General features: G+C 48.8%; 1 protein-coding gene across 1 annotated transcript in view; it reads left to right on the top strand.

The window, feature by feature from the left end:
• Mical3 (microtubule associated monooxygenase, calponin and LIM domain containing 3) overlaps positions 1-20,584 on the top strand; it is a 142,593-nt gene that overhangs the window by 40,975 nt on the left and 81,034 nt on the right. Inside the window, exons 4-14 of the mRNA XM_052172896.1 lie at positions 350-626; positions 1,516-1,616; positions 3,897-4,154; positions 4,376-4,491; positions 7,892-8,018; positions 9,281-9,377; positions 11,963-12,110; positions 14,173-14,369; positions 16,607-16,719; positions 16,811-16,873; positions 17,576-17,749. Of these exons, the coding sequence (XP_052028856.1) occupies positions 350-626; positions 1,516-1,616; positions 3,897-4,154; positions 4,376-4,491; positions 7,892-8,018; positions 9,281-9,377; positions 11,963-12,110; positions 14,173-14,369; positions 16,607-16,719; positions 16,811-16,873; positions 17,576-17,749 (1,671 nt within the window). The remainder of the gene's footprint in view (positions 1-349; positions 627-1,515; positions 1,617-3,896; positions 4,155-4,375; positions 4,492-7,891; positions 8,019-9,280; positions 9,378-11,962; positions 12,111-14,172; positions 14,370-16,606; positions 16,720-16,810; positions 16,874-17,575; positions 17,750-20,584) is intronic.

Here is a 20,584-nt window from a genome sequence, read left to right as displayed (position 1 = left end):
TGCACAGATGGGACAGGCACACCTCACCCCTCCACGCTAAGGGTAACCTTTAGTACTAAGTAATAATCTGGTCATTTGAATTTCACAGTGATAATGGAGGGACTTCCTGTGCGGATTTCACATTGTCACTGATAATGGAGGGACTTGCTGTGTGGATTTCACATTGTCCCTGATAATGGGAGGGACTTCCTGTGCGGATTTCACATTGTCACTGATAATGGAGGGACTTGATGTGTGGATTTCATGTTGTCCGGGATAATGGGAGGGACTTCTTGTGTGGATTTCATGTTGTCCGGGATAATGGGAGGGACTTCCTGTGTGGATTTCATGTTGTCTGGGATAATGGGAGGGACTTCCTGCATGTGTTGTTTCATTCCTGTTAGGTGAGCCGCCTACTTTCTCTGACTCTGCCCCCCACCCCTTAAAATTCTCTCATTTGAAGACCCAACCCCTTCTCTCTCTCCCTCTAGGATTTCGTCGAAAAGAATTTCGTGGCAAGCTAGCCATTGCCATTACAGCAAACTTTATCAACCGCAACACAACCGCAGAGGCCAAAGTGGAGGAGATCAGTGGTGTGGCTTTTATATTCAATCAAAAATTCTTCCAGGAGCTGAGAGAAGCCACAGGTTGGCGTTGGTGCCTCCAGAGCCCCGGGTCGTGGGTGTGGGTAGCCGCTGATGTCACTGCTATGTCTTTTGTTGGCTATTCCTTAGTCATGCCTGCCCATGCTTTTAGCACAATTCCACAGCACTGCCGCCCTGTGTCAGTCCTCAGCACGGTGACCGGGCTGCTCTGGGGTTGACTCTGTTTGTTTTGCCTTCTCATCCCCAGCCCCCTCTGCCTTCCGTACAAGCCAGGTTTGCTGCTGAACAGGCAGGCTGCTCACTGCCAGCTCTGGTTGTGTTGACACCCTGACCTTTGGTATCACTGTTGGCCTTCCCTAAGGTCATCTGAGATCACTAGCAACCATTGCTTGTCAGGAATGGGATTGTGTGTGACTGTTTTCTGGTGGATCCAGTTAGGTATAGATAGAGATATTTTGCTGCAATAAAACAAAAAAAGTACTGCTGCTCTTCATTCTGTTTTCTAGAGCTTGGTTTCTTTCCATGTATCTTTCAGGTTAACTGAATACAAATTTAGTATTTGTCTGTCTACAGTTAGGCATCTATCCTAACTAGGACATTCCTCAAGCATCCTTGATCATCACAGAGGTTTTACCTGGTAAATAACCAATCCCTTCTTGTCAACTGGCCTCTCCTTTGATGCGCTTTTCTGTTCTGGTGTCTTTATTTACTATCGGTCATCATAGATGTCTAGAGAGTTATAGGAGAGCACAAAAAAAAAAAAAAAAAAAAAAAAAAAAACCTATGCGCTGTGCAGGAAGTGAGAGTCTGAGCCCAGACAGCTCTCCTTTCTGGTGCTCTGCAGCCCTGTCTGTGAGACCCAGGCCCCGCCTTACGGATCCCCTGATGCCCCAGGCCCATGAATTCTCACATGTCTGTCTTCTGCTTGCAGGTATTGACTTAGAGAATATCGTCTACTACAAAGATGACACACACTACTTCGTCATGACGGCCAAAAAGCAGAGTTTGCTGGACAAAGGGGTGATACTGCATGTGAGCACTGGATTCCTTTCAGGCACCATTTTTTGATGAACTGCTTGATACAGTCACTGAGAAGAATTTTATATTCTGCTGGGGATTTTTTTTTTTCCCCCTGTAAGGGAATAAAAAAATGACACTGAACACATCTGGAAACCAATGCTACTTATTAGTTTAACTTAAAAGTATTCTTATTATAAAAAAAAAAAAGAAACTATAAACAGAGGAAGAGGAGAGCAGAAAGGGTCTCTGTGGCCATGATTATGATTAGCTCTAACGGTTACCAACATAGCCAATATTGTTTGAATAAGCCCAGTCTCTTCCTCTCTCCCCTCTCCTGCTTGGCGACTGTCTTAGAGCAACTGGCAGCTTTCACATCATATATAATTAGCCAGTTTAACTTTAGGTAGCCTGATGTACAGTTACAGCAACATTGCATAACCAAAGGCCATGTGCACTGCTAGCCAAGAACTCTGCCACAAGCTGCCTCCCTAGCCTTTTTTTTTTTAAAGTACTATTTCTTTTGAGACAGGCTGGCTTGGTCTGGCCTTGAAATAGCTCCATAGCAGAGGCAAGCCTTGAAACTGGAGGCATCCTACCATAACCTCTAAGTAACAGACTATATGCCAGCCCTGCCAGGCCCTGCCTTAGTAGGTCCTCTTTTGGAGAGCGGGGTGTTGAACCAAGAAGCGGCCCTTGGAGTTTATAACAGCCTGATAGAGACTGGGTTTTGTCACAAATGTGGTTGCTAGAGGTCCAGGCAACACTGACCTGAGAAGGTTGGGGCTATATTCAAGGCTTTTCCTAATTGACAGCAAAGGCCTGGTATCTATCCTTAGCGAGTTCCAGCTCAGCCCTTTTTCTGGGTGACTAATTGTATGATATACCCTGAGCTGAAGACCTGAAATCTAAATCACAGGCTGATTCCGTAAGGAGTGTGGCAGTCTCTCACTTGTTCTCACAGCTTGGGATGTGAGAAACTACTGTCTCCATGCGATGAATGGATAGAAGAGGCCTCAAATGTGCTGACCTGGCCCTGTGCAGTTCCCACCAGCCTCAGAGCTGACTCTCAGGGAGCCCTTTGTGTCTGCAGGACGGGTAGCACATTAGACCTCTTAGAATGAGTCACACGACTGCTTTATCTAGAGCAGACTGGAGAGAGAGCTGACAAGCACGTGCTTGCGACACAAAGTCTCCTTTCCACGGTGAACATTGTGTCTGCATCTCAGCGTGGCAGCCCCTTGGTGTGTACGGAGCAGCAAGGCAAAGCTCTTGGTACAGAGCACCCTGCTGAACAAAAAAAGCCAGGCGTGTTTGGCTCAGCGCTTTATACAGCCTACTGGTTCATTATCTGGGGCTCTTCTGGCGTCATTGTTCCAACAGGTGGGATGCTGAGGACTGAGTTAAGACTCAAACCCACCATCCACGCAGAGCTGAGTTGTCAGTTAAAAATGATTAAGAACAACCTGGGATGCAGAGGTCTGATTGGCTTTGCCCCTATATTTTTGTAGCGAAGGGACTTCTGCTGAATACTGAGGTCACTGTGGCCACGTGACATTGAACAAACAGTATCTCCATGGCCATCTTCCCTCTCTTTGTTTTGGCTTTTGACAGCTTATCGTTGGATCTGGGGTCCTGTCGGGGACAGTTGGAACCCGTCGGCCCCTCTTGAAGGGAGCAGACTCGAATTGACATGGAGAGCCTGTTTTGTGTTACTGTCCTTTTTGTTTGCTAGTAGATTTCTGTAGAGCTTTGTGTGATCTGGAAATCTCCGGTTCATTTTGAGCGTGGTCCCTCTCACCTCTGGACCGGCTCTTGTTCCGCTCTGCACTTCCCTGTGCACTAAAGCTGTCAGGTGTCCTTTTGAGTATGTTAGGTTCGAATTTCTTGCTGCCAAAAACTATCAGACCCCCACATTAAAGTGAGCATGGGAAGCCCCTTAAACTTTAAAGTTGCCTTTTCCATTTATGAGCTGCTGTTGCATGGCTATTTTATGTGATACCATAACAACTCTGAGATAGATGGCTCAGGATTGCAGTAGATTTGCTCCTAGTGAGTGGAAAAGCCGGGTCTGTTTAGGCAGCAAAGCTGACTCCCTCCTAACCAACACACCCACTCCCCAATCCCTTTTCTTTTTAGTTGGTAGAAAAGATTTTGTTTAGGAATGAAGAACATGTGGAGGGGAGGGACACCGTGAGACAAGGCCACGTTTGATGTTTATTGCCGGATTCTAGCTGGCCATCTGGGCATCCCTGCTTGGGCTGCTCCATCTTGGCTTTCTGTCTTCCTGCGCAGGACTACACAGACACGGAGCTGTTGCTTTCCCGGGAGAATGTGGACCAGGAGGCCCTGCTGAACTATGCCCGGGAGGCTGCAGACTTCTCTACCCAGCAGCAGCTGCCTTCCCTGGATTTTGCCATCAATCACTACGGGCAGCCAGACGTGGCCATGTTTGATTTCACCTGCATGTACGCCTCTGAAAATGCCGCCTTGGTACGGGAGCAGAATGGACACCAGTTACTAGTAGCTTTGGTTGGGGACAGCCTCCTGGAGGTAAGTACTGAAGGCTGCAGAGAACTAACTGGTAGATAGACACTGTAGTAGAGAGGCAGTAGTGGTGAGGCGTGAGTCTAGGTGTCCCGGGATGAGGGTGAGCAGACACACGCTTATAGGAATTCTCCAGCAAGGAGAAAAGATGATGGGCCCTTGGGATGCTGGATTACCTCCCTCCTTTCATAGCTGAGTTACATGGACTCTGTCTCTTTCCTTTGCAGCCGTTCTGGCCAATGGGGACAGGAATAGCCCGGGGCTTTCTGGCTGCTATGGACTCTGCTTGGATGGTACGAAGCTGGTCTCTGGGCACCAGTCCCCTGGAAGTCTTGGCAGAAAGGTAATGGGAAGAAGCCATGGGTACCTCTTACAGCACTGGGGCGTCGGCCTCGTGCAAGTTCTTCCTCCCTCTTGTTTTTCGTTCTGTTTTTAAAGATGCTTTCATGTCCGAGTAGAGGAAAGGCAAGGCGTTGCTTTATAAAATCACAGGAACCTCAAGGTGATCTGCCAGCAGAGCAGTGGGCGGGGCAAACAGAAGTGGCAGCTGAAAGGGAAACTCCGGCATGCTTGTGACCATCTCCCGAACCCCTGAGTGTCAGGTGTTTGGAAGTAGATGATTGTCCGTGAGCCTGACACAAGGGCTGACTTGCTGGTCATCTTGACCAGGAGAAACAGATGTCAGAGGTTTCGTGGATGAAACTGGTCAGTGACAGGATTCTCTGTCTTAGTAACTTTTATATTATTGTGTCAAAACATCATGACCAAGGTACCTTATAGAAGAGAAAGTTTATTTGGGGGCTTACAGTGTCGAGAGACCATCATGGCAGGGAAGGTGGCACTAGGCAGGCAGGCAGGAGTAGCACTGGAGCAGTAGCTAAGACCTCACATCTGGCCCAGAAGCATGAATCAGGGAGAGCTAAATAGGACTGTCAAGGGCTTTTGAAACCTCAAAGTCCACTCCCAGTGACACACCTCCTCTAATAAGGCTCCTGATCCTTCCCAAACAGTTCCACCAGCTGGGGACATAGTATTCAGACATATGAGCCTTTGAGGACCACTCCTATTTAAACCACCGGGCCCCCAATAGTTTTGTGGCCATGCCATAATGCAAAATGCATTTCTTCTTCCTACTATAAATATCCTACCTATCCAAAAATGTCGATGGCGCAACACTGTTTATAAGTCAGTCTCTGCTGAGACTCAAAGCAACCTCTTAATTGTAAGCCTCTATAAAATCCAAAAGCAAATTACATACTTTGAATATAATGGCACAGAATATATATTACTAATCAAAAATGGCAGAATGGGGGTATAATGCGGAAATACTGGACCAAAGCAAGACAGAAACCCACAGGGCAAGCTCCAGTCCTGTAGTTCTATGTCTGATGTCCAGGGGTCCGGAAGGCTGCGTCCTGCTAGCTTTGCTGCCTGAGACACACACTAGACCATTTACACTCCCCATGTGCTGCCCCCCTGGCAGACGTCCCAAGGGTCTGTCCCTTCCATTATCCTGGGTTTTCAGCACACACATGTTCACAGCTTCACAGCGCGGCCCCTTGGGGCCTCCGTGCGGGGACTACCCTGCAGTGAGCCTGGGCTCAACAGCTCTCCTTAAACACAGCACCTTTCTCATTCATCCTTTCACGACTGCAGAGCCTGACTTGGAAGCTGCTGTTTTCAAGTCCGGCTGCCCACTTGGGGCGGAGCCCGGCCCTGCTCCATCACATTTGCAGCAGCTGTGGCTCCTTCTTGCTCTTGAGGAGGAGAGCCGCAGGTAGCCATCCTCGTGGATCTCACCACACCACAACCCTTTCTCCATTTCCCAGCATGCCTCTCTTCATCTCTTTCAGCACAAGTCTGGTGCCAAGATTTCCTTGTGCCTGGAATTCTCAAACTGTACATTGGTGGTTTGGTTTTTTTTTTTTTTTTTTTTTTTCCCCATTTGCTCCCTTTAATTTGGACCTGCATAAAAATGGCTATTAATAATCATGTGACAGAGTCATTATTAGGCTGTCTTAAAATCTCCTCTGCCAATAAAATCAGTCTCAAACTCTTTAGCCTTTTTAGTTTTTTGGATTTGGTTTTTTCGAGACAGGGTTTCTCCGTATAGCCCTGGCTGTCCTGGGACTCACTCTGTAGACCAGGCTGGCCTCGAACTCAGAAATCTGCCTGCCTCTGCCTCCCAAGTGCTGGGATTAAAGGCGTGCGCATCTCTTTAGCCTTAAGACAAAAGCAGCCACTTTTTCCCTTCCCAAAGTATCTCAAGAGTGACTTTTAGCCTGGCTGCTAACATTGTTTCCTTCTGGAACACACACACACACACACACACACACACCGGGCCTGCCAGGACGGCTTGCTAGGCCTTGCTCACAGTGTTCAGATGCTTCCCTAGTCCAGAGTCCCAAAGTCTTCCATCTTACCCCCAAGATCATCACAATCACAACAATACCCTACTCCTGGTCCTAACTTCCATCTTAGTTTGAGTTACTTTTGCTGTGATGAAGCAGCATCACCAGTGTATCTTGAGAGAGAAAGGGTTTATTTGGCTTACACTTCCACATCCCTGTTTATCATCAAAGTCTGGACAGGAACTCAAGCAGGGCTGGACCCTGGAAACAGGCGCTGAGGCAGAGGCCACGGAGGGGTGCTGCTTGCTGGCTTGCTCCCCTTGGCTTGCTCAACCTGCTTTCTTATAGAACCCAGGACCACACAAGGGTGTGGTCCGAGGATGGCACAGCCCACAATAGACTGTGCTCTCCCACATCAATCACTAATCATGTCCTTCAGGCTTGTCCACAGCCTGATCTAATCAATGCATTTCTTGGTTGAGGTTCCCTCCTTGTGGATGAATCTAGCTTGTGTCAAATTGACATAAAAACAACCAGCACGTTCTCTTTAAATCTCTAAGGTAAGGCATCTTCTGGATGCAGTGGGGAGGCTAGTGTTTCCTTTGTCTTGTGTTTTGAGATAAGAGTCTCACTCCGTACCTGAGGCTGGCTTTGTACTCACTATGTAGTCCTAGCTGGCCTTTAACTCAAATCAATTCTCCTGCCTGAGTGACCTAGAATTATATGTGTGAGCTACCACATCTACCCCTTCACCAGCACCACGCTGAGGTCCAGACTCCTACGACCTCTGGGCAAATAACCACAGCCCTGACAGACTCATCAAGGAATAAACCATCCTCTGTGCTAACAGCGAAGGTGCTCTGGAAGTAGCCTTCATACTTCAAATTAAATATTCTACTATTGAGGGGAAGGTTCAGCAAAGATAACTCCGTGGTATGAGACTGTGCATCCCTGTACCCTTTAAGGCTGACCACAAGGTTCCCTTTTAATTTCTTTTTTTTTGGTTTTTTTTTGAGACAGGGTTTCTCTGTGTAGCCCTGGCTGTCCTGGAACTCACTCTGTAGACCAGGCTGGCCTCGAACTCAGAGATCCGCCTGCCTCTGCCTCCCAGAGTGCTGGGATTACAGGCGTGAGCCACCACTGCCTGGCTCCCTTTTAATTTCTTAAAAATCCATAGTAAATACTGGCATACTACATACCAGCGCTCTAAATCAGCAGCATTCGCCGCTGCCCCTGTTCTTCCCTTCGGCCTTTTCCCTGGTCTGGGACCATGGAATCCCTGAGTACTGGGGATTTGATTAGATAGATTCATCTGTGATGCCTGTTTGACTGACTTGTCAAGGGATGTGGTTCTTGTCACTGCTGTGAACACACGGTTGTCTGTCATTGCAGGGAAAGCATTTATAGGTTGCTGCCTCAGACCACCCCTGAGAACGTGAGCAAAAACTTCAGCCAATATAGCATCGACCCTGTGACTAGGTATCCCAATATCAACATCAACTTCCTCAGGCCAAGCCAGGTAAGAGCATGCTTGTAAGTTTTGTATCCTTAGGCCTGTGTTCTGGATGCCCGTGACTGGTCAATAAATGAGATAGGAATGTGTATAACAGCTTGTTATTATATAGCATATATTCCAGTTGGAATGAGTGTAGCTGTGTTTGTTATTATACAACACACACTATGTAATTCATGTTGATGTCTGCGTTGCTGAAAGTAGGTATTGTTTCCCATTAACACATTCATCACAGAGGGTCAGTCCATTCTTCTTCTTCTTCTTTATTGGTTGGTCAGTTGTTTTGAGTTTGGGGTGGGGGTGACTTGTGCTGTAACCTAGGCTCAGCTGGAACTTACTATGTAGCCCAGGCTGGCTCTCAAGTGCCAATTATCCTCTTGATTCGGCTTCCTGAGTGCTGGTTGTGAGCCACCATGCCTGGCTGAGCAGAGGTTTTTAAATGACTTGTAGAAGATCAGAAGTCACAAAAGCAATAGACCTAGGACTTCGCCTTCACTTCTTAATTCAAGCCTCATGGCGTGGAGGGAAAGGGCACTGGCCGGCTCAGTAGTTGGGAAGGGTGACGTCACTGTGGCGTCACTGCTTGTCACCTGGCACTCAGCCAGGCCGTCTGGCTTTCCCTCAACCTCAGTTTTTCACCTGAGAAGTGTAAATGGTAACCCCTGCCCACCCACAGCATCACTGTTAGGCAAATGGGCTTTAAAGGCTCAGCGCTCTCTGCCAGTAGAAGGCGTTAGCCTAGATTTTTGTACTGTGTTCTCCAGACTCTGTAAAGCCGCCTTCTTGTCGAGAGTGGCGTACTTCAGAGCACAGCAGCCCCGAGGAGCAGCCTCTTCAGGAAGCAGCCTGCTTCACACATTCGTCTGTATTCTAGAGGCTTTCCTCCTTTGCCTTCCGCCTGGTGTCTGCGGGCTTCTTGTATGTGTTTGAATAGTGCTGAACAGTGTGAAGGTGGGCAGCCCCAGATCAGAGCCAGCTGGCTTCCTCTCAGCCCAGCTGCCTGCCGCCAGGTTTCGTGCACCTCCAGTAACTTCATTCCATTAAAGCTCTGAGGTAGTCATGTAGTGTCTGCCTAAGCATTACCATGGCGTATAGCTCTGCTTAGCCATGCAAGACCCTGACCTCAACCCCCAGCTCTACCAGAAAGTAAACATAAATAGACTTTACCAGCTTGCCTCTGTAATCCTTGATTTGGTCTTTCTTCTTTTAAGTGGGGAGTTGCTATTCAGGGTTTATTTTTCCTTTCCAATCTTTCAACTTTCTGCCAGGTGCGCCATTTATACGATAGCGGAGAAACAAAAGATATTCATCTGGAAATGGAGAACCTGGTGAATTCCCGAACCACTCCCAAGCTCACTCGCAACGGTGAGTCCCAATAATGGCTTACCTGTTTTGAAAGAAGTCTGTACTCCTCCATCAAGCCATTGCATGGCCACAGTGCTGTCAAAGGCCCTGGGCTGTGGCCAGCGGTGTCACCCTCTGGGGTTGGTTATTAGATGGCTGCCAGGGTATGTCATGACTGTCATGACTGGGGTAGGTTTGCTAGTGGCATCTAGTGGGTAGTACTCAGGGATACTGCTCACACTTTCTGGAATACACAGAACAATCCTCCCATACAGAGAAAAGTACTGTGGCCTAGTGCAGTGTAAGAGTAGAGGTGAATTCCTGTTGTATGAACTTTTCCTGGGGAGATACAAACACGTCTGTTTGTACCAGATAGGAAACTACCAATAGAGAAAATCACTGCGTCCACTCGACGGCAGCTCTGTGAGCCAGTGAGCTCATAAGCTTACCTGCAGACACGTGGGGGTGACCGCCAAATGCCCACATCACTGAAAGTCCCACTCCCACAGAGATGCTGCTTCTCAGTAGCTGTGAGGTAGGGTCCTCCCTTCAGTTGGCCGGCTGCCTCAGTTGAGGCAGAATTTTGTAAAGCTGGGAGGAGGTGTTTCCTCCCAGGAGGGAACATCAACAGCTTAAGGGGTTGTGACCTTAAAGGGTCTCTTGGAAGTAATGATGGCTGCTGTGGTGACAATAGTAATGGCTGTCACACAAGTTCGGTGTCCCATGATGATCAGTTACAGATCCTGGAGTGAGTGAAAAAGAACACGTGACAAAGTCACCTGATGTACACAAACTCCTGGTTAGCCATACACACCCCCACGTTTTGAGAGAGGCCTTGTAGAAATGTGGTGGGCAGCCTTCGAGCTGGGTCCTGAGCCAGCTCCATCTTGCTGGGGCAGACGTGAAGGCCATTCTGTATTTTGTGTGTGTTGAAGGGGCTGTGTGTTGGAGATTAGCCTTGGAGAGTGACCTTAATTACAACTGGTTGGGTGTGTTAGAACAGAATGAGGAGGGAAATATACTCCGTGCAGGGAGATTGTTTAGGAAACAGTTCCAGAGTCTGGATGTGAGAAAGGCCAGAATCTGGGGCTGATCAATGAAGAACCTGGACTTTGGTTCAATCACAGATACCAAACAACTCTGTGATACCTACCCGTATCAATCCTACCTGTGCCGTCTGTGAGGCCGGTGGCCTTGGGCATAGGAGTTAGAACCTCACCATGTCCGTTTCCTTGCCTTTGATCTGGGAACAACCCTGCTCTGGGGTTGTGGTCCTGAGGTCTCCCACACAGCGCTCACCGCAGCGCTTGGCACACAGTGGGTGGAGACCACAGCAGGTCTGTCGTTGTTATTAATATTAAAAGATTGAAGACACCATAATGGATCAGCTCGAGCAGTTAATTGTCCTGAAAGATACCAGGTGGGTGGTTGTGGCTGACGCTCCATCTTTCCAAACAAGAAGGTGGAGGAGGCCGGAAAGGTTTGAGTGCCGTGTCGAATGGTTTGATTTAACGTGGTCATGAGATGTGATGGTAGATGTGAAAACCTGCAGGCAGTCTAAAACAGCTTTCTCCTCTGGGGTGTCAACCTCCTGAGAACAGAGATGGTATCACTCACCATTGCGGTGTTCACCTGTGGCTCTGAGGTTGCCTGGTGTGCATGGAGTAGACAGATATACAGACATGGGAAACACCTCGTAGGTCAGTGTCAAAGCCAGGGGATGGCGTCAGAAGTGGGCCCATTTGTTGTCTCAATCTATGTGGTCATCGTGAAAGATTTAGCAAGGTTCTTATCACAGCCATTTTTAATCTGCTCACAAATCTCCAAGTAACTTAGTGTAAAGCTAAATACCAGCTGCCTCAGGGTCAGGAACAGACTTCTTGAACACAAATCAGTGCTCACGGGTTTTCTTAAGTGTTAGCAGAACTCCTCATGCTGGAGACAGGTCAGTGAGTCAGAAAAACGTGTGTGTCTTTGCCTTGTTGTGGTCTCCACGTATGACTGTAACACAGGTTGCCAGCCTGGGCCCAGGACTGTTGTGGTCTGGTTGGCCTCGCTGTTGTCACCCCGCAGTCCCATGTCACTTGGCTCTCTCTCAGTCAGGACCTTAGCAACGGAGACTAACGTGTCGTTTGCTTGAGTTTAAGGTACTACAGGAAAAACCTTTTCTAATCTAATCTCCCGGGTGTTGCTGTGGAGGAACCAGCTTCCTCAGCCTGTTGCCAGGCAACTCTCCAGGGAGAGTTTGACTCTGTGGCCAGTGAGGTATCGGCTCCACGGGTGGCACTTTGCCATCAGCTTGTCTCCAGGCGTGCTGCTGGGGCGTGGCTTCAGAGCAGCAGGTCCTTGTCGCCCTGGTTGGAGGTATCTGTCTGGGGCGTTGATCCAGGAATCGGATAGGTAGTACTTAAAATTGTGTCATCATGACACCGTCACGGTGCCAGTGACATCAGCCTGCACTTTATTGCCTTCTGTTGAAAATAATACCAACATTTTCGTCCCTACCCTCGGTAACTTTTTTCAAACTGCCTATTTGTACTGCAGAGCAAAGGCTATGTCAGTGTTATGAGGTAATCACACCTCAGTAATTATTTTTATTGTTTTAGAGTCTGTAGCTCGTTCAAGCAAACTGCTGGGGTGGTGCCAAAGGCAGACAGACGGCTATTCAGGAGTAAATGTGACAGATCTCACTATGTCTTGGAAAAGTGGCCTGGCCCTGTGTGCGATCATCCACAGATACCGCCCTGATCTAATGTAAGTCGTGACCAGTTTGCCTTTCGTTTTATATCTACCAAGAAGACCGGAGCCCCTTATGCAAATTTTATACTTTTTCCTGGTATGAATTAATGGTGAAATGCTCTCTCTAGAAGGCTCAGATTTTTGCCTGAGTTATATTTAAAACTAAACCCCCACAAAAAAAAGTTAGCTTTACAAAAAGTCAAGTATTCAGAAGGTCAACAACTAGTTTTAACACCCACCTGGGCCTGTTAACTTTGAACAAAAGAACCCTGTTTATTGGCCCTGGGTTGAACTCTCCATTTTTGGCTAGCTCTCTCCCAGATGCTGTTGGTCACAAGGGAAACCTGGCTGGAACACTTGGCTAGCTCATCCCAACAGAAAACAATAGGTTTGTACCTAATTTATGATGGTCTTGGGCATTTTCTGTTAAAGATTATACTTTCTGCAAGCATTCGCCCCTGAGCTTCATGGATCATCATCTTACCTGCTGTCCCTCTGATATCTCTTACTCATCCATAGAGAGTCCGTACAGAGTGGCCTCAGGTCCTCTGCGTGAACAAAGTGCTCAGACCCCCCCCCCCAACATTAGTTACCATGGAAGCCAAATAGATTCAGAGACAGAAGCCCAGCATGGTGGATTAGCTTGGCCGCCTTTTTTTATCATTAGATCCAGGTTTTGCCTGTTGTTTTAATGATTGGTTAAGGACTCCTAAAAGACATTTTGTAATGTTAGCAAGCTAATGATGCAAGAGCTAATAAAACCAGCCTTGTGTGGTATAGATTAACAATGAGGACCATGTGTAAGGCTCTGGGCTTGATCCTCAGTACCCAATACAGACAAAACAGCTGTAGCAGGGCTGGCCTGCAATCCCAGCATTGAGAGGGTTAATTAAGCAGGAGAGTTAAGAGCCTCCGATTGAAGCTGTCTTCTAGAAAGCATAAATAAATATGGAGAGGTGCGAGTGTAGCCTTTGCCTGGTGGACGCCAGGCTTTTGGGGTTCGATTCCCAGGCAAAATTAAAAGACCCGGGGAGCATTTGATGTAAAGGACTCCGAGGCACATCCAGAAGTCAGTAAAAGAGTAAATGAAGGTCAGGTCTCGTGGCTGGCACTGGGGAAGGGTGAGGCGGGACCAGCTGAGTGGCAGGACAGTGTCTCTGAAGCCGAGGTGTGTATGCTGTGCATTGGTTCTGTTTTAAAGGGAAGGCGAGGAAGAGAAAGGAGTAGTGAGGTGGGCGGACAGGTGGGTGGGGTCAAGCAAGGGTCCTGTGGACACACCCAAGTGTGTGGCCTAAGAAGGCTTGAGGAGAGGTCAGAAAGCCCTCAGTGGGTGATTCAGCGCCATCTGAACTGTCCAGATGTTCCAGATGAGCGGTCCACATTCGTGCTTTACTGGGCTTAATCTAAGAGAAAAGTGTTATTTGTTTTAAATGGAAAAAAAAAAATTCCCCGAGGTCAGAAGGTTACCACAAACCCAGAGTTGCCAGGATAGTGTGAAGTGGCTTCCTTAGCAGCAAGAGCTTCAAACCTGAGGGGGTGGGGAGGGTGTTTATTAGTGGAAATGGTTGGGAAACCTCAGGGGATTCAGCCGTGGAAAAACCTGAGGAAGGTTTTAGAATTCCCCGCAGGAGAAAGCTGAGTAAAATTTACCAGAACTGTTAGAGCAAGGGACAGCCCCAGGACATGCAGAACTCCTCCAGACAGGGTCAACACCGCTGTCGGACGTTAGTGTCCTTTGTGCTCCTGGACAGGCGTGCAGGAACACATATTGAGGGAGTTCCTGTCCTGAGCTTGCATTATAGTAAGGAGTTAGTGTCCCCGGAAGATGAAAGAACCTCCACCTACCACCCCGGTCTTCTTTGTGAGGTACAGCTGTAGTCATTTCCCCCAAAGGTGTGCATCTCCTTAGTCAGGAGGAAGATGGGACGAGCAGATCTGGCCTCTGATCCAGGGGTGATGCTGGACTCCCTGCCCCATAGCCCACGGGCTGAGACAGTAATGGCGCGGCATACTGTGTTATGGTTTGAGGACAGTCAGTCCAACCTGATCTTTGGGGTTTTTTTGTCCTGTTTCTCAGAGACTTTGATTCTCTGGATGAGCAAAATGTGGAGAACAACAACCAGCTGGCCTTTGACATCGCTGAGAAGGAGCTGGGCATCTCTCCCATCATGACGGGCAAGGAGATGGCTTCAGTGGGAGAGCCAGACAAGTTATCCATGGTGATGTACCTCACGCAGTTCTACGAGATGTTCAAGGACTCACTCTCCTCCAGCGGTGAGCTCTGCGGTGGGATCCTGGCCTCCTAGAACCCCGCTTCTCTCCATCCTCCCCAGCAGTGTGTTCTTAACCATGTGCCCGTTTCAAAGTCTTCCTCACTCACTATAAGTATGCAAAGCCACTGCGCCACCTCCCCAGCCTCTCTGACTCGTCCCCTCTGCAAAAGTGGCCCCTGCTGGACTTGTCTATTGTAATGCTGCTTCTCTTTGTAGCATCCTGCTCAAACTGTCCTGTGCTCCTGTGCCGTGTGTGTGTGTGTGTGTGTGTGTGTGTGTGTGTGTGTGTATGTGTGTGTCTGTGTGTGTGTGTCTGTGTGTGTTTGTCTGTCTGTGTCTGTGTGTCTGTGTGTGTGTGTGTGTGTGTGTCTGTGTCTGTGTGTCTGTGTGTGTGTGTCTGTCTGTCTGTCTGTGTGTGTCTGTGTATGTGTGTGTATGTCTGTGTGTGTGTGTCTGTGTGTGTGTCTGTCTGTGTGTCTGTCTGTGTCTGTGTGTCTGTGTGTGTGTGTGTGTGTGTGTGTGTCTGTGTGTGTGTGTGTATGTGTGTGTCTGTGTGTGTGTGTCTCTGTGTGTGTGTGGTGTGTGTGTGTGTGTCTGTGTGTGTGTGTGTGTGTGTGTGTTACTTTGCTGGGTTCTCAGCTCCTCTTCCTCTCTTGCTTCCCTTCCAACTTTTCCCTCTTAGAGATTCCCAGAGATATTTTCTTGGTCCTTAGCCTACTGCCTCCACCAACACTCAGTAGGGCTCCAAAAAGTATTTCTGTTGCAACCTGTTCTAGTTTCCTTTTGGGTTGCTGTGATAAAAGCTATGGCCAAAAGCAGTACAGGGGAGGAAAGGGTTCACTTGGCTTACGCTTCTAGGTCACAGTCCAGGTTTAAGGGACGTTGGGCTGGGAACTCAGTCAGGAACCTGAGGGCAGGAACCACAGAGGAACAGTGTCTACTGCTTTACTCTCTAGTTCATTTGCTCACAGCTTTCCTAGACAGCGCAGGGCCAGCTGCCTAGGGTAGTGCCGCCATAGTGGGGCTGGGCCCTCCTGTATCAATTAATAATAAGACAGCCCCTCCCCGAAGCCCACTGTGACTTAAGCAATTTAACACAATCAAGACTTTCCAGTCAGATCACTCTGGGTTATGTGACAGTTAAAGTTACCTAGGACACCACTTATGGTCAAACGTTGTAATTCAAAGTCTTGGCCACAGTGTCTGACCTGGAGTTTGTTCCAGCATTTCCACGTGTTACACCTTGGGCAGGCTCTCAAATTTCCTTACATTTCAGTCTCCCTGTGTAAAAAGAGTAATGACTATAATAATAATAGTGTATTATAATGAGAATGAGTTATACTATGAACTAGCCAAATAAATGTTAATGGTTCATTATCACTTCCAATTACTACTATGCTCAGAATTGCTATTGCTATTCCTATAACATTAAAATACCAACCAGCAAGATGTCTCAGAGGGTAAAGGTGCTTACCACCAGACAGATGACCTTGACTACCTGAGTTCAAGCCCCAGACCCCACAGAAAGGCAGAAGGAGAAAACTGACTCCACAGAGTTGCCCTCTGACCACCTCACAGGTTGGAGGCATGTGTGCCCACCTACAGATGTGATGATGATGATGAGGAGGAGGAGGAGGAGGAGGAGTTGGAGGAGGAGGAAGAGGAGAAAGAGGAGAATCATCATTCACGGTTAATTGTGCCTTCCTCCCCACAGTGTCTTTGAGCCCATAATACCATTATAGGCACCTGTGTCTTTTCCTAACTAGAAATGCATTTCTTACAACACAAACCCTGCACCTTGAGTTAGCCCTATTCATTGGGAGCCCCCCCCTTCAGACACAACTAAGAACATGGCCTCTGCTGTCCCCCAAACTGGCATCCCTGTGTCTTGTACCTCTCAACCCTCCACCCCAGCCGGAAGTTTCCTTCATTAGAATTTAACTAGAGCAGTCTGCTATGATGGCCACAGGCAGAGCCAACCTTTGCAAAGCAGACGTGTGGGCTGCTGCACCTGAAGTGTGAGGAGTGGGGTCGGTGTTGTGTGTGTGTATGAAAAGAAAGTGTCTAGACCCAAGTGTGCATCCTTCTGCTAGTTCCTAAGGAGACACATGCTCTGCCCTAGTCGGTAATACATTGGAGATCTGTGAGCTTCGTCCTTGCCAATCCCCTATAGGGGAGCATAGACCTCGGGGCTTTGTAGCACCCTCCTAAGTAAACATCGCTCTCCCCTGTCCCCAGACACCCTGGACCTAAATGCCGAAGAGAAGGCCGTCCTGATAGCCAGCACCAAATCCCCCATCTCCTTCCTGAGCAAGCTCGGGCAGACCATCTCTCGGAAGCGTTCGCCCAAGGTATGTGTACACCAGTCACGTTAGTAGTGGCATCAGAGCTAATGGCCAAAGGAGGCAACCAGGCTAATGTCTGCACCTTCTCTTGGTGCAGGATAAAAAGGAAAAGGATTCGGATGGGGCTGGAAAGAGGAGAAAAACCAGTCAATCAGAGGAGGTGAGATTCATTGGCTTGTGTCAGGACTGACGACTGAAAATTATCCTTTAAAGTTCAGGGGTGGGTTGGTTGGTTGGTTGGTTGGTTTAATGTGTACATTTGTATGCTTGTGTGAGTTTATGTGCACCATATATATGCTGCTACCTTGAGAGGCCAGAGGGCATTGGGTCCCTGGAACTCCAATTACAAGTGGTTGTGAGCTGTGAGTTCTGGGGGTAGAACCTGGGTCTTCCGCCAGAGCAGTCAGCACTCCTAAGTACTGAGCTGCATCTTCGGCCACCTGGTTAAATTATTAATTCTGAAGTTGCTATTGCTAGACCTTTGCATAGTCATCTTTTAGGAGAGTCTCTGTGGTTTTGACTTCATTGTGTTTTCCAGAAAGTAGCAAGGAACACGTACACGCGTATGCTCAGATTTTCTCTTCATAAAATCACACATTTGGCAAAGCACGCTGGCTTTGCTGAGATCTGGTGACACCAGCCAGGGTCTCTGCGCCCCATTGGTGCCTGGCATCTGGTGACACCAGCCCGGGTCTCTGCGCCCCATTAGTGCCTTGCATCCTTGGATCTTGCTAATTCACTAGAACTTTGCAGAGTTCTGTTAAACAGCTTGACGCTGCTATGCAGCTCTACATGCTGAGAGAAGATGATCAGAGGGTCCCCTGTGACCCATCCTGATGCTTGGGTGCTTTCTACCGTCCAGGAGGAGCCTCCCCGAAGCTACAGAGGAGAAAGACCTACCCTGGTGAGCACCCTGACGGACAGGCGAATGGACGCTGCCATTGGGAACCAGAACAAAGTAAAGTACATGGCGACCCAGCTGCTGGCCAAGTTTGAAGAGAATGCGCCTGCTCAGTCCACTGGCGTGAGGAGACAGGTAAGCCCTGAGCTCAGCCCCCGAATGGCCACGTGGTACAGGAAGGACGGTCTCAGTGCAGTGAGATACTACTCGAGTGTGTCATGCTACAGACCCCAGACTCTTGTCTGACTCCTGTACCTCCACAGCTGCACTAGCTTCACCCTCAGGCTCAAGGAATCTGTGACCAAAATCAGTAGAGAGATCTGTGGATGAATGACTATAAACACACATAGAGGTTCACACACGTACACACTTGAATTGCAAAAGAAGCGTGCAGCTGGCACGGTGGTGCAAAAGCAGTGCTCGGGGAGCCGGGGCAGGAAGGTTGTAGGTTCAAAGCCAGCCTGGCCTACAGCATGATATGCCAAGAAAAGAAAAAAAGAACATGGCGTATTGGAGGAAATCCGGAAACTGTAGTAGAGGTGACTAAGGCATCTACAATCTGTTAATTTGGCCTCGTTTCTTTCTGGACTTTTTCTGGGGACATTCTTGTTCTCATGGTGGAGACTACTCTGGGGATACACTTCCTTTTCTGCCTTTGGTTTTTTGACCATAGCATACCCCAGTGTCTCCTCAGCTCCCGGGCATCTCCAGGGTGCGCACACCGTGCTCCTCTCCGTCCCTCTGGCTGTGGTGGATGTTTTAGTGGCTCCTCATCCTTGATAAGATATAGCCGTACACGGTCTCGGGGATGAGCATGTTCCCGTGAGCTAAGATTCTTCCTCAGGAATGGGAGTCCTTAAGGTGCTCTCCGTAAGCCACGTGTGAGAGTCCTACAGTACCTGGCCTGGAGTGGACACACCACACACACACACACACACCACACACACACACACACACACACACACACACACACACACACACACACACATCTTGTCCCTCCTTGCTCCTCAGAAGTCACTAAACTTCTTTAAAGAGAAAGGCCTGGCGTTTTCAAAGTCTCTGAAGTGTGTTACAGCGCTCCCTGATCACCTGGAAGGGAGTCAGGGCAGGCTCAGGCTCTCTTCCTCTTCTCAGAGCTTGCTCCTAGCTCCGTGGGCCAGGCAGCAGTCCTGTGTTTGCTTCTCACACCTGGCTTTGGGTTAAGGTCTCCACCTTAACCCTTTGTGTCACAGCAGGGTGGTAGCTTACCTTGGAGCAGTAGAGCTTGCTGCAGACTCTGCCAGCCCCACCTCAGGAGGCCAGAGTGCCCTCCAGGGGAAGACTGCTTTCTTCATTCATGGGGGAATTAGTTTTCCAAATCAGATAGTAGTCTAGACCCCAGAGAATTCAGGCTGGGAAAAGTGTCACAAGAACCAGAGCTTGTCAACCCCCCTGTCCCCTCTCCGCTTCTGCACTTGCTTTTGGTCTGGGGACGAATGCCATTGTCGTTCCTTTATTACTGTAACTTTATAAGAGATATCTTAGCCTGCCCACCTCTTCACGGTTTATAGATGTGTGTCTGTCCTCCACAGGTACGTTTCTGCGTCTTCTACCTTAATGTATTTTATTTTATTTTGTCTCCATGTCCTGTCCCCACTCACACATGGCCTGTGTGTGTCATAGCCAACACAAGAGCGTGGGCTCAGCCAGCCGTCCTGCTGCCTGCCAGAGCAGGCTCGCCCTGCCCCCATCCCCCAGTGGAAACAGGTAAATGGATTGCTGGGGTCTACGAGGGGCTGTGACCGGCCTTGCCCCCCATCCCTGCTTCTGGCCCCCCTGAAAAGCCTAGCTCATCAGGGCAGGAAGGCACTGGACTGCGAGTAGTGACTTTGGAAAACATTTGACAGATGGTGTCGGTCTGATTCTGTGATTGCATTACCTCCCTGGGATTTGAAGAGCATCCTGGGAAGGCTGCTTGCTGACTTGGTGTTGAGGGCAGCTGGGATGATGTGGGAACTCACCAGGTAGGGCACGTGAGCCCTTGGGTCTTCACTGCTGTGAGAACTCACCAGGTAGGGCACGTGAGCCCTTGGGTCTTCACTGCTGTGACACTGCTGCCAACCTGGCTTTTTCATCGCCCATCTCCAGTGACCCTTGTCCTTTGTGAGAACCGGGGAAGCAAGGCTTTTGGTTTGAGGCCGGAACTATGAAACTAGTCATGAGCTATGCGTTTCTTTCTTTCAGACCTCTGCAAAATGTTCCTGGGTGGTTCCCCACGCCCCTTAGGGCTGTGCCCACGTGTTTTAGTGAGGGGCTTTGGGAGCTGTGACGGAAGCTCAGTGGTAGAGCATTTGCCTAGCTTCGTGAGACCCTGGGCTCCATCCTTAGTACCTTCCCAAAACAGAACACCTCCTCTCAGGACTCCTGGAAAACTGCTTATTGTGACAGTCAGGAACAGGAAGGGCCCACACGTGGGCAGATGAGAAGATTGGTCAGGAAGCATCTGCCGTTTGTTCCCCAGCGAACCCGGTGTCACAGCTGAGCAGTTTATTGCTGGGTTTGGGGCGGTGCTGGATGAATTTCCGAGTAGCAGGTGTCACTTCACTCAGATAGGGAGCTAAGGTGAGGCGAGCTGACCCTGGGCTCTCTTAGCCTCTTTCCTGGCCAGCCCCACTGCTGGGAACTGCTGAGGGATGCTGAGGGGCTGTTACTGAGATTGCGTTTTGAAGAACATGCTTCTTTCTAACCTCATAATACTCCACCTGAAAGACAGGGTCCAGGGGGGAAGAACGAAAATGCTGGAGCAGTTTGCAAACTCACAACAGAAGGTAAACTTTCCGCCTCAGTAGGAACTGCTTCATAGAGGGAGGCCTTCTGACAAACGTCATCAAGAGTTTATTTGTATTTTAACTTTTTGGCTTTTGCTTGAAGTCTTGATGGGTCCAAAGATCCAGACTTTGGAATTGTAAAGTCTTACCCTTTCTGGAAAAG

Source organism: Apodemus sylvaticus, chromosome 2 (genome assembly GCF_947179515.1).
Source record: "Apodemus sylvaticus chromosome 2, mApoSyl1.1, whole genome shotgun sequence".
Taxonomy (NCBI): domain Eukaryota; kingdom Metazoa; phylum Chordata; class Mammalia; order Rodentia; family Muridae; genus Apodemus; species Apodemus sylvaticus.
The sequence above is the reverse complement of the archived record's forward strand: the minus strand, read 5'-3'. Positions and strand labels throughout refer to the sequence as shown.